The 13,865-nt window shown below is 28.0% G+C and overlaps 1 protein-coding gene across 4 annotated transcripts in view; it reads right to left on the reverse strand.

The window, feature by feature from the left end:
- The window catches only part of LOC107450354 (PTB domain-containing engulfment adapter protein 1), a 47,647-nt gene that overhangs the window by 8,360 nt on the left and 25,422 nt on the right, over positions 1-13,865 (reverse strand). For all 4 annotated transcript variants that reach the window (XM_016066121.3, XM_071178413.1, XM_071178414.1 and 1 more), the window contains exons 4-10: positions 12,476-12,547; positions 7,818-7,916; positions 6,531-6,668; positions 4,666-4,782; positions 4,063-4,164; positions 2,845-2,979; positions 889-1,015 (exon numbers count right to left, since the gene is read on the reverse strand). In XM_016066121.3, coding sequence (XP_015921607.1) covers positions 889-1,015; positions 2,845-2,979; positions 4,063-4,164; positions 4,666-4,782; positions 6,531-6,668; positions 7,818-7,916; positions 12,476-12,547 — 790 coding nt within the window. The remainder of the gene's footprint in view (positions 1-888; positions 1,016-2,844; positions 2,980-4,062; positions 4,165-4,665; positions 4,783-6,530; positions 6,669-7,817; positions 7,917-12,475; positions 12,548-13,865) is intronic.

The raw sequence follows: 13,865 nt of genomic DNA on the forward strand, positions 1-13,865 counted from the left end.
AAAAAAAAAAAAAAAAAACACCTTCCCATGATGCAGTGCATGTCCCAATAGGTCTTATTAATCTGAGATTATCCTGCTTTTTATTCAGATATCACCACCACAAAATATACATAATTAAATGAAGAAAGAAAAACAATTGACATTTTTTATAAATGTGAAAAATTAAAAGGAATAAAATAACTTATTTTGAGAATACATAAAATCAATCATTAGAAAATAATTTTAAATTTGATAATATTGTCAGTGGCTACCTAATTATTTTTGCTTAGTAACTATGAGAAACTTAAACCATTCTAGTGGAAAAAATATGTATTAAATCATTTAACTCAGATTCCTCGACTGAAATTGTTTTGTTTTCTGCATTAGGTTCAAAATTACGAAGCTAAATATAGGTAGTCTTAAACTTAAAATCAGGTCGGTTGTTCAAAGAGAGGAATAGAAATACAACTTAGATTACCTCTGGACCTAATTTTCAATAAATATGGAGAAAATGTCTAACTCTTTGTGGTTAAGTCATCCTAGCACATTATTAGCAAGGAAACTATAAACTTTTCAGAAGAACAATAAACTTCTATACAGCACATTTACTTTTCATTAAAAATCTTTGAAATATTTCTCTAGAGAAATTATTCTTTTGATTTATCAAACAGAATAATTTAATTTCCAATTCTGAATTATGTAAGCAATAATTAGTAAAGCCTAAACTATTTGCTAACCAATTTAGACATTTTCTAAAGAAAGAAAAAGACAGTCGTTAACAAACAAAATTTCTAAGGTTTTCAATGATGCAATGCAATATAATATTTTTGTTACAGCAATGTTAACTAAAATCAAAATGCTTTAGAAACTTAATAATATTAAGATGTATAGATTTGTTTATAATCAAACCTTTATTTCCATTTGTGATTACATTATCTTCTCTCGGATTAAAGTCTTCAAACTCATCTAATGCCAAATTTTCCAATTTAGTTCCAACTGCTGGAGCTATTGGAAAGCTAACTAAATTAAAGAGCTCCTAAACAGAAGAATGATTAAATTAGTCATAAAATAAACAACAAATATTAAACCATTCATCAAATATGCTAGCATAATTAATATTTTCATTTATAAATCATTATGCAAAACTAATAATCATTTTGAAAAACCAATAAGTTTTAGATACATAAATTAACAAAACAAACAAGTAAGTTGTATTTGATAAGTGGAGAAAAATGACTTTTGTACAACTATGCTATAATTTTAAGTTCAGAAAATTTTTATTTAAAAAAAAAATAAATTATATAACGATTTGATAATACTTGATACATAGATTATAGGCAATAAGATGTTTTAGTGGCAACAAAATGATCAAACTTTAATGTCTGGAAGAATTTCTTTAACTTACACAAGATAAAATTGCTGACAACCTATTTAAAAGAGTTTTATGAGGTATGGTTTTTAAATGACGAGACCGGGGGCCCCTAGAGAAGAAATATGCATGTGCATAATGTGAACAACAGATAGCTATGTAGTAGAAAACCCTTTTCGATTGTGCTCCACCTATGCATGTAGACAATTTAGTCTGTTGTTGGCTTTCATTTGTATTAAAATTTCACATGAAACATGGGAAAAGCAATTCTAAAACATCAAAAAATGTATGGCAATGAATGTTTAAAGGTTTGCGAGTTTTTAGTGATATAAACAGTTTCAAGTTAGCTTGGTAAATGACGAAAATTATTCACGGTCATCCTTTCACGGAAAAACAGATGAAAATATTGAAAAAGTTGGTAATCACATTCACTCCGACTGATGGTTAACTAGTCATGTGATTCACAAAATTAAAGGAGTTGACAAAGAATGTGAACTAAATTTTACATAACAATGTGGAAAACAAGTAACAAGTTCTCCAAGACAACATGCCAACTAATTCTGGATTGTCTGTCAAGAGACGTTTCTAGCCCAGTAGAACATTCCAAAGTTAGACATTCCCCCTTATTCGCCAGACTAGCCCTATGCGAGTTTTATTTGCTTTCCATAGTGAACTGTGCATTAAAAGGAACAAGATTTCAGTCCATCAAAGCTGCAAAAGTAAAATCTGTACACATTATGAAAAAGTTCACAGATTTGACTCCTAGCATTTGAGAATTTGCATAGAGTATAGTAGAGATACAGGAAGAGTAAATATTGAAGGTGATAATAACTAAAAATCTCTGTATTTGAAATATGTTTAATAGCAAAAATATTGTTATTTAATAGTCACACTTTGCATTGATGTAACACATTAAAAGAATTTGTTGAAAGCTAAGGTGAAAAATATTTCTAACTCAAAACCAATTATTGTATTTGTTATACTAGTGCAAACTGCTGTGAAATAGAAAAATTAATGTAAATGACAAATTCAAAATAAAAATTTTAATATAGTTGGTATTTTCATATGATAGGCTATCTATTGCAAAATATTTTTCTCTTAAAATAAATTTTGTTTTATCAGTTTCAGAAATTATAATTTAGTTTATAGCACTAGCAATCGAAAGTAAATAACTTCACAAAATCTACTGCGAAACACTTACATTGTTTTTCAATTGCTAATTGAAAAAAATATGGTTTTTAAAAGCAGTCAAAATTCGTATATATTTAAGCAGCTCAATATTCTTATATATTTAAATAATTTAATGTTATTTACCCACAGTAAACACTTTATGTACAAAACGGCACAAACTTATATAATTATGTTTCAGTTTAACAAATTTAATGAAAACACGTCAATGCTACAAAATTATCAGTGAGTATAATGATTTTAGAGTAAATAAAGCATCAACAAATAATGAAAAATAAATTAATGATTCTATCACTTTAGATAAGTACCTGGGACGGAGAGGTGGGTGGCATAGACTTTATTTCATTACGCACATTCTGCTGCAAAGCAGCATTACGACCAGGCTCAATTGTCGACTGATGACGAGTAACAGCTTCTCCATTCAAATTCAGTAGGTTTTGTGGCTATAAAAATGAGAACTTAATCGAAATAGGCAAGATTAAAACAACACATACAATAAGTATATTATTTTATAACTCCGAATTCATATTGAGAAATATTTAATACATAAAAAGTAGATGTTAATAAAAATTTCTTAATATTGTTTTTTGCTGTAAACTCAATTCTAGTGTAAGAGCTTTAGAAAGTAAAGTTTTATTCAGCTGTAATTAAAAGCATGATTGCCAGAATGAGGTTTGAAATTATAACTTTATTTCACTAATTATATAAATATATTTACATAAACTAATTTCAAGAAAGATTTGAGCAAAAAGAAAGTGCCGGAGTCGAAATATTTTCCAAAATGTTTGAATATTATTTAACTCATTTATTTACTTTAAAACTAACAGAACATGGGATTATCAATAGTCTTTTTCATTTTATGTCAATATTTTTGTAAAAGTGCAAGTAACATAAACACTTAAAAACTGCAGATTTATGTTTATTCAAAGTAATATGGATTTATATTAGCAATAAATTGTATAAAAATATGAGAAAACTTCATCTTTTTCACCCCTTTTCATATTCAAACTGAAAAAATTTATTTAAATGATAAGTTAAATAATTAAAAATGGGAAGAAAAAACAGACTGTTTTTTCTTTTTTTTAAAAAAAAAAAAATTGGTTTTAACCCAGATTGGATAATTTAAATATATTTGCTATCTAACTGAGGAAAGTAAGATATAATTAGTGAAAATGTGAATAATCTCTATTAATTACCTGAGCTATTAAAAAGGGAGCATATGTTTTTATTTTTTAAACAGTAATAAATTTTGAGTTGATAGAGAAATAAATCTTTTATTAATTTTTTTCTACTTAACTTTGAAAAAAAATTATACTTGAAGAGAATAACAAGTAGAGATTAAAAAAAAAATTCTGGAAACATTTCTACTTATTATCTCAGCTATCAAAATAATACACAAAACTGAGGTTTGAGAAAATAGAGAATTTCCAAACAATTTACAAGGTATACACAAGTTAGAATAAAACATCCAAAGTATACAAATTATTATAAGCTAGCATCAAAAGCAATATAGTAGAATATCTTACAGTTTGTCCATTTTTCATGTTGCCATTACTAGTAATAGATTCTTTTGTAAAAGTTGACAGTCTTTGTTTCAATAGTGAATTTTCTTTTTCCAGCTCCTGTACCTAAATATTGAAAAAAAGGAACCTTATTTATAAATCTGATAACAATATATTTTGACATGTACCTGAAGTAAAATTAATGTTATTGCTACAAATCTCTTATAATAAAGAACAAAACATGAATAATTTTTCACGAATACATAAATTTAATTAATAAACTCTGAGAAAATTAAAAAAAAATTCTTAATTTTCAAAATTATTATGATGAAATGAATATAATCAAGATTTAATTTGATGAATGCCAACATACATAACTAATTATAAATGGTATATATATAACGAATTGAATTACAATCTGAAGACAGTTGTGAGACGAAATTAAAATTGGGAATTAAAAGTATAAGAACAAAAAAATTTGAAAAACATCTAAAAGAAAATTTTGTACAAAATAAAGTCAATTGTGGAAGAAAACAATTTTCTACTTGATTTTCTTATCTTTGAAAAAAGATAGCTAGAATGTATATTTCAATTTTAGGTAAAAATATTATGTATAAAGTAATTTACTCTTTTTTGAAGAATCATTAGCTGTTTCTTTGCTTCTAAATCTCTTCCAGAAGTATCTAAAAACTTTCTATAAGCCAGATCAAAAGCTTCCCCAATAGTTAGTGTAATATCTTCTGCCTATTTTCAATAAAGTAATAAGAATTAAAACATACAGATACTTAAAATCCAAAAATATAACTGTAAAAAATGTATATATAATGTGATATTTTTAGATCATGTGATAATATTTTAAGAATTATGGATAAAAAATGGCATTAGCAAAATAGACACAAAAAAAAAAAAAAATTTAACGTCAGAAAATATTTTGTTGTTTCTCGATTAAGGTTACAAAGTAACAATAACATACTGCCTTAAAAAATGATTGCAAAATAATTTTAAAGCATATTACAGCACTAAAAATAATTTATTAAAATATAACATTGCTAATTTGAAAAATAAGGTATCTGAAGAACTATTCATTAGGAATTTATCAGAAACAAAGGAATAAACAACTTAAATCATAGCAAACTTGATTTCTTATACTCAATTGTCTCTTGTTTTGCTGTAACTTGTTTTTATTTATATGCTCTCAATTAATATGTGACTTATTTTTTGCATTTATTAACAAAACTTCACCTTGCTGGACAAGCAACAATAAGGATAAGCAACAGAATTAGTGTTCTCCTAACCAGAAATTGACATGATAGATATCTAATATTTAATTATAGTTAATTTTTTGTTGAATATAGTTTTGATAATATTCGACAAATACTTTACTTAAATTTAGTAAATTTGTCTATATATTACCAGATTTTAATTGCCTAAGAAGTGTATAGAATAAAAAACTAACTTTGAATTAAAAATTTTAATGGCAGTCTTACATATTATTTTTTCTAAAAAAAGCATTATATTTTATAAAGAAAGGACACCTTTAAATAATAAAGTCATCAGAACTATAAGTCATTAGTTTGGCAAGTATTTTGAGCTTCTTATGAGAGCTTCAAAATTTAATAGATTATTATTACAATAATTATTAAGAATTTTCAAAATAATATAATGTTAATTTAGAATACTAGTCTTTCTTTTGTTCTAGAAATATTTGAGTACCACTGTTCCTTCTTCTAATTCAGTAACAGTTAAGTTTCTAGCAAATTCAGTAACAAAAAAAGTACTACTTTAAACCCTTAAAAACCTTTTCGAAGGTATCTTCATATTAATAACCTTAATTCCAGACTTCATGTTTTTATTGTAACATATATATTTCTCGAGAAGCTTGCAGACTGCTTAATTGACTAGATAAGAAAAGTAGATAAAGATCAAGTCAATGATACATGTTTGTGCAGAAATCAAACGCTGAACTATCAATAATTTCAGCAATATTTCTATACCTCTACTTCAGAATAACTCTTATAAATGAATATAAAGAAAGTGTACATAAAAAGAAAAACTATTAACAATGCAATAGTGATTAAGAACTACTTGTGTGAAATTCTGCCTTTTCAGTCTTCTTTAATAGAAATTCTATCATTTTTAGCTGAAATTTTTTTATAAAGGTAGATGAAAGATGTTATCAATATTGTGTGAACTTTATTAACTAAAACAGCTTTTAGGTTATGTACAAAAACGTATCAAGCCTTTAAATATCTTAAATATTTAATTATTACATAGTACTTAGTTTCTCTCATATACATGTTCAGACATTGTAGACACAAAATTTCAATAAAAATTTCTTCAAAAAGATAAGCATCTTAAGGATTAAAATCAACAGGAAAGGGGAAAGGAAAATAATAAATGCTACCACTAAATTTTTACAATAAACTAGGGATTAATTAATATTTATTTTTAAACACAGCTACAAAAAATCATTTATGCAGGGTAAAACTTACAAGTTTATCACTAGCAAAAACAAAGCACATGTGCTTTTCCCCATTATCTTCTTTGGCAATAAAACTGAAGAATTTTTTGTCAGATTTGTCATTCGCACAATATGAAATGCGATGCAGAGGGTACTGGTGGAAAATTTGCTGCAAAGAACAAATTTTCATTATAGCATTTCCAATACAAATAATTTCCAACCATAGGAATAATATATAATCAATAATGTCACTTCAAGAATGCAAGAAAGTCATTGAGATTTTTAAATCTTTATACAAACATTTAACAAATTGAGTTATCATACAGTATACACTCTTTTGCATGACCCATTATAACATTACTGATCATTTCAATATAGTAAACGAAATTTAGCCATTTGAGTAAGAAAAACATTTCAAAGAAATTATTTAAACCATTATTTCCTTTGGTGTCACCACACAATAAATCTAAAACACTTTGAGTTTCTTTTGAATGAAAGGAGAGTAAAATGATACTCTAAATTCTGATCATAAGTCCTAGGTGACAGTAATTTATGGTCATTCATAATCTATGTAATTTTGTTTTTCTAATGATACAATATCAATAAATTTATCAATCATACTTTTCTTGTATGAAAATTACATTCACTCTTTTTTCTGCCATGTCAGCATCTTTGTGTGGTTTATTTTTGTGTCAAAACAAGTGATCTTCTCAGTTATCTTGATCTATGTAACTTATCCAAAATGGTAGCCCCAAACTAGCGTATTAATGGGACCCATGAAGCAATAGCTGCCTTTTTCACTCGCAAGTAATTTTAAAGAGCGTTTTACAAATATATTAATATAGAAAAGAAGTACCGTGATTACCAATTTTTCTGCAAAGTCAACAACTTATTATAGCAGTTAATCATTGCTTTTTGATATTGGTTAAGTATTATTTTAGCTGCGAGTAAATAATTAATTATGCGCTCAATGACCTTACATTATAAAATTCGTTTTTGTCTGAACCGCGAGAGTCACTATAATGCATTGTCGTCGACAATGCATATGTGAAGCAACAAAATAAACTGGGACTAGAGATCCTGATGGGAAAATGCGAATTTAGAAGCTAAGTCAATTGAAAAGTGCAAAATGAGAGACTCATATTGAAGTCGATTAAAAATACGATAAAATTATTGAATATTAACTTTTTTTTAAATAAATTGCCAAGTTTTGAATCATAAATCAAAGCAGCTGAGAGAATTAAAAAAAAAGAATCTAGAATTTAAATAGGTATTTTCAAGTCAACAGTAAATAAAAAAATGGAGTTGCAAAGTATACCTTTGTTTTGTTATCCTGAATAGCCACACCATCAATTGATATTGTGACTTCAACCTTGGGTGTTTTGGTCCCTTCTGATTTTTTCAATTGTTGATTAAACTAAAATGTGTATATAAAAAAGCTAATTAAAGAATAACGTAAAAAGGAATAAAACTAAATCAGTAGTGTACCACATGCAAAATGAACAAAATTTTTTATACAATATTTGACGTTGCAAAATATATGAAACATCCACTTGTTAAACCTCTAAATTTTCTTAGCTTAAGGTAATAACTGACTCTGACAGTCTCTGTTACAGATGGAGAACTTATATTAAGAACTTAAAAAATAATGAAAACAACTTCTGTTGCAAAAGTAATCTTCAGCACTAAAAGTAAAACAAAAAAAAAATCTAGATGGCTCTGATGAAGTTTTATAATTCGATATCACATACATTCATTCATTGTTAAATTAAATCTAAAAAAATAAGATTTAATTGTTTTACTATAAGTGATTGTTCCTGCTTATCCCAGAACTAGAACTACAGTAAAGCCTTGTTAAGTCGTCGATCAAGGGACCGAACATTTTCGACGACTTAAGCGGAGTTAGAAATTCCTTTAAAAAAACAAAAAACATTGAAGTTTTTTAATGGACTGCAGTAGGATTCATTGAGAAAAACTAGATTTTAAGAATGAAATACACATGCAAATAAATGTGTAGAAAAGGAATACAAATACTTTTGTATAGTTACCACTTTTTCTTTGATTTCTGAGCATTAAAATAGCTTAACATAGTGGATTGATGCAAGAATTGTTGATTGCTATTAACCTTCTTTTCCAATTTCATCAGCGCCTTGAATTCTTCCTCTGTTGTGCCTTCAATTGATGATAAATATTGTCTAACTTTCTCTAAGGCTTCTAATGCTTCAGTCTTGCTGGGCGGAATTCCACCCGAATTCTCATCATCACTATCCTCACTGGAACTGTGTTGTTTTTCATCTAAAAATTCTGAAATTAAATCTTTTACAGTCGCTTGTGAACAAATAGCGATGTCATTGTCAATATCGACAAATGCATTTACGTCATTGACATTGCAACGTTTTTCATTAACAACTTACAGCAAATTTTCTAAGGGCTCGAGGTCGACTCCTTCACAGAGGATATCTTCGGATTCTGCATTGGCTACAAATTCCGTGTGCCTGAAGCAATAAAAAACAGTTTGCGAAGAAACTGAGCTACAACTTCTATGCACATAATTGATCGTGTCAAAAACGGAAACTTCAAACTTTTCATTTTTATCCAATGCTTTTATCAGGTCTTTTACTAGCATTTCTGTGTACTTTCTTTTGAAGTCCTGAATTATCCCTTGATCTAATGGCTGAAGAAGTGCAGTAACATTTGGAGGAAGGAAAACGATTTCAATAGCTTTTAAGCTTTCAGGCTGACTATGAGTTGTGCAATTATCGACAAAAAGGGCAACTTTTCTCTTTTGGCGCGAAAACTGGGAATCCAATTTACGAATATGCCATTCCCAAATCGTAGTAGTCACCCATGCATTTGAATTTGCTTCATATTCAACTGGCAGAGATTCAACGTTTTTAAAACAGTGTGGCCTTTTGCTCTTGCCTATCACTAGTGGGTTAAGCTTTTCATTTCCATTCATATTCGCTCCCAGCAAAAGTGTTAGACATTGCTTGCTGGCTTTTCCAGGGGTGCATTTTTCGTCCTTAAACGATAGAGTTTTATCAGGCAAAAGACGATAAAAATAAGCCCGTTTTATCTAGATTAAAAACATTCGAGGCATCAAACCTGGATGAAATGTCCTTGAGAACACTATTCCTCCAATTTTTTACAGCATCACCATCAACAGCTGCGGCTTCCCCACAAATTGTTTTAAAAGAGAGACAATTTCTATCTTTGAAACGCTCCAGCCAACCATTGCTGCAATGGAAATCTTCCATGTTCTACTCCTTAGCAATTTCCATCGCTTTTTCTTTAAGAATGACAGCAGAAATAGGCACATTTTGTGATCTTGCATGCTTTAACCATCCAACTAAAATCTCCTCGATCTCGTCAAACTTTGATTTCCTCATTCTTTTTGTATTGTCTTTGCAGTCTGCTTCCTCAATGGTTTGCTTTGATGATAGAATATCACTTCAATTAGTCTCGGAATATTATGTTCTTTGGCAAAAGCTGTTTTCGAAACATTTGACTTTTCAAAAATTGCAATTAAGTCCTTTTTTTCTTTAAGAGATAACGAGGCAAGTTTTCGTTTTCCCGGCATTTTGAAACGTAATCAAATCACAATTTTGTAAGAAAAAAATGGCCCTTATAGCGCGGCTTACTTGCTATGAAATGAAGTCCCACTGAAGTATGTACAATAAAGAAAGACGTTTACACTCGACTGAGTCGGAGCAAGAAGTGAGAACTTTGAACGATTGGCACGCAAAATTCCCAGAATCCATATCCCCTAATAGGAAAGGAATGCTCACAGCTGTAGAGCAAACTTCGTGGGTGGTCAGAAAATCCCCGAGATATTTAAAGTGAAAGGGGCGGGTCTAAAAAGATAACAGAATGGTATACAAAAGTGCGAAAAAAAATAGGTTTGCCATTTTTTGGGGTGATGAGTTATCCAGAGCAGAATTAAATTCGATGACGGGTAAAAGAGGGTTATTTCACATTATTGTCTATGAGGCTTAGTCGGGACCATAGGAAAACGACGACTTAATGAGGTTTTACTGTATTAAATAATCCCAACAGATTTAAAATTATTTAAAAATCACAGCAATTAAAAAGAAGTGTAACTGCTTACAGTAGCTTATAATAACAGCAAGCTTGAAAATTGGAAAAAAAAAACTTTTTAAACCGCATAAACATATTTGGATAAAAATAATAAGAATGTAAAAACTGACAGGATATAAGCCTCAATGTAGAATATTTTTTTAATTCCAAAAAATTTATTATGACTTACATGAAATACAAAAATGCCATTTGATAAACAATTAAAAAAAATTCTTTTATTTCTACAAGCTGTCTTATATCTCTTTATGATTATTTATATACATTAACATTTTCTATATAGTCAAAAAAAAGTATATGTGAATTCAAATTGTTTATTTTGATACATTTATTAGGTATTCAATCATCTTTTAGCATTGGTAATTTACGCATTAATACATTATCATTCATGAAAATCAGTGTACTTTACGATAAAAATAAATATGAGGTATTGCTAGGAGGTTTTCGAATTAATTAGAATTGGCTAGAGAGGATACTCTTTATGAATGAATTTAAATATTTGTAATTTTTTAAAGCATCCCAAATTAAAATTTCTTGTATAGAATTTTTGTTTCATATATTGAGGCCCCTCTTGTAATTCTTATTATACTAATAATGGTTGCAAATGCCAGGATGATCAACATTCTACCTATTTTTGTGTGTCCAAATACCAATTTAATATACAGAATGATTTCAAAATTAAACACTGATTATTGTTTGCATTGAAGTTAAATTTTTTATCCATGCAAATATGTTTCTGAAATAGTTATCAAGGAATAAAAATTTCGCACTAATGACAAAAAAAACTCCTTACTAAAATACATTTGCGAATTCATTTAGAGAAAAATGGTTCACACTTATTTAATTTAAATTGCAAAACTTAGTACTTGAAAATAATACAATAAAAACTATAGCATTTAAGAGGAAAATTAAAAATCTCAAAATGCAAAAGTTATGCTAGCAATCGACAACAGCAAAGTTGCAAGCCTTTACAAAAAAAAATTAACCATAAAAGAAAGTAAACAATATTGTGCCTGTAAACAGTGTTTTCACTACAGCGCGAGAATCTCGCATATTTTTTTTCTTTTCTCGCATTAAAAAATTATTAATGCGAGAAATTCGCACATTCTATAAATCAATTTCAGAATTCCTGAATTTCTCGCATTTTGGAAGAAGCTTCGAATTACGCTATTTAGAATAAAATCCGCNTGAAAACACTGTGTAAAGGACTGTAATAACAATATTTTGTACATAATAAAAACTAAGCTTATTGTCTGAAATATAACCAAAACACAATTACTGAAATTATTTATTTATCATGCATAAATAAAGGAAATAAAAATATTTTAAGATGACCACCGATAACCTGGCAAATATGTAAAAACAAGTTAAGAAAAATTTTAAGCAAACAATGAGACATTACAAATTTACACAAAAGAATGTAAATAAAAAGATTTTAAAGATATAAAAAATTACAAGTAATAGAAGTAGAAAAAAATTAAATTCCACATGAAGAAAGAAAAATCTATAATTTTTTTAATTAAATATACTGCAGACATATAATGAAGCACATTATTTAATTTCATATTTTTCAGTCTCATTTCAATTGCTTGCAAAAATATTTAAAAAGTTGTATATGATTGCATGTAGAAATAATTTATAATATACATACTATACTAGAAAGACAAAGATTTTCTAGAAATTTACTTTAGTAACTAAAAACAGTCTAAATTTTGATGTCAGAATTCAATAAACTTTGGAAACTGCAGTAAAATTTAGAAGTTTCAATTGAATTGTCAAAAAACATAAAAAAATATATCCAAAAATCAGTAGGCTGATAAATTAAATTACAAATTAAGTTCAGAAGTTCAAAATTTACAGAAAAGTTCACATAAAACTTACTTTTAATTTTCGAATGCCATCTTTAACTACATCAATACCCTTTGCTTGGTCAACTTCAACACTTCCTAAAAACTAAAGAGAGAAAATTTTTTAAGAATGAATTATAATATTCAAAGAGAAGGTAAAAAAATTTGGCAATAATTTAATGCTATGAGCTTAGGGCCACGAGCTTGGTTACTCACAAGAAAGCATTTTAGAATTATGACCTTCCAATAATTAATGAAAAAAAATCATATACAACTATACTGAATTTTTAGAGCATCCCCTNGGAACGTAAGAGAAAGTCCTTGCGTGTATCGCTATATCGTCTTCTTCACTCGACGGCTTAAATCAGATTTCTGATGTATCGCTTGGAATGAAAGTTGCTGTATCGGTTTGCCGATATAGGCGTTAAATCGATATGTCGCGATATATCGATTTATAGCCCAGTCCTACCTAGGACATATGAAAATTTTTAAAGTCATCACCTGCAGTTTGAATTTCTTTTTAGTAATTTTAGAACTGATAGAAAAGTTCAAAACATTGAATCTTACAGGGTAATGCAAAATTCTAATGTCATTAATAAATAATAATAATAAAAAAAAGCAGAACTATCAGATTTTTTTGTGAAGATAGAGACAAAATAGATAAACCAATAAATCATAAACTTAAATAGGTGTTAAATAAAACTGAACAGAAAATTTATTTCATTATAAATTTTAAATCCAAATTACACAAGAAAATAACTTCCAGTGTTCAATCAAATCTATTTGATATTTCACAACTTAAAGATCATTTCACAAATAAATTGCAGGGATGCGAACTACTACGCTTTTTACAAAGTATTTTATAGATAGGTAGACTAATAAAAACTTAAGTTTCCAGAGTTTTCGGTAACTTTTTAAAAGCCTCACCACGGCAGAGCAAGAACAAAGTGGATTTTTACATGAACTTTTGAATCATTTACGTATAGAAAAAAATATCAGTATATCAAATTTACAAAACAGAGAATACATGAAAACAAACATAACTACCATTAGAAATCTCTTATTCTAAAAAGCATAGAAAGTTGGCAGCCCTGTATACGTAACTCTTTAATAACAAAACAAAAATTGTTCAAATGTTGTCAATTGTAACAATTCAGTGTAGCAACCATAATTTTTTATTCTACTTATTTGACCCCAAAAATATGACACAAACATGTGAACAATAAATGAATTTTGTATCAAGAAAAAAAAAAATTATTGGTCTTGGTGAGTTTCAACTAAAAATCAGTATTTTTCAGGGTATGTGGTGTAAATGCATATTTTTAAAAAGAAAACTATGGCAAAAACACATTTATGTCTGAATTAAGAGGTGCCCACTTAGGGGAAAAAATTCTGTGTTAGGGAATAAATGCTACATAATTTTA

The sequence above is a fragment of the Parasteatoda tepidariorum genome, chromosome 3 (assembly GCF_043381705.1).
Source record: "Parasteatoda tepidariorum isolate YZ-2023 chromosome 3, CAS_Ptep_4.0, whole genome shotgun sequence".
Classification (NCBI taxonomy): domain Eukaryota; kingdom Metazoa; phylum Arthropoda; class Arachnida; order Araneae; family Theridiidae; genus Parasteatoda; species Parasteatoda tepidariorum.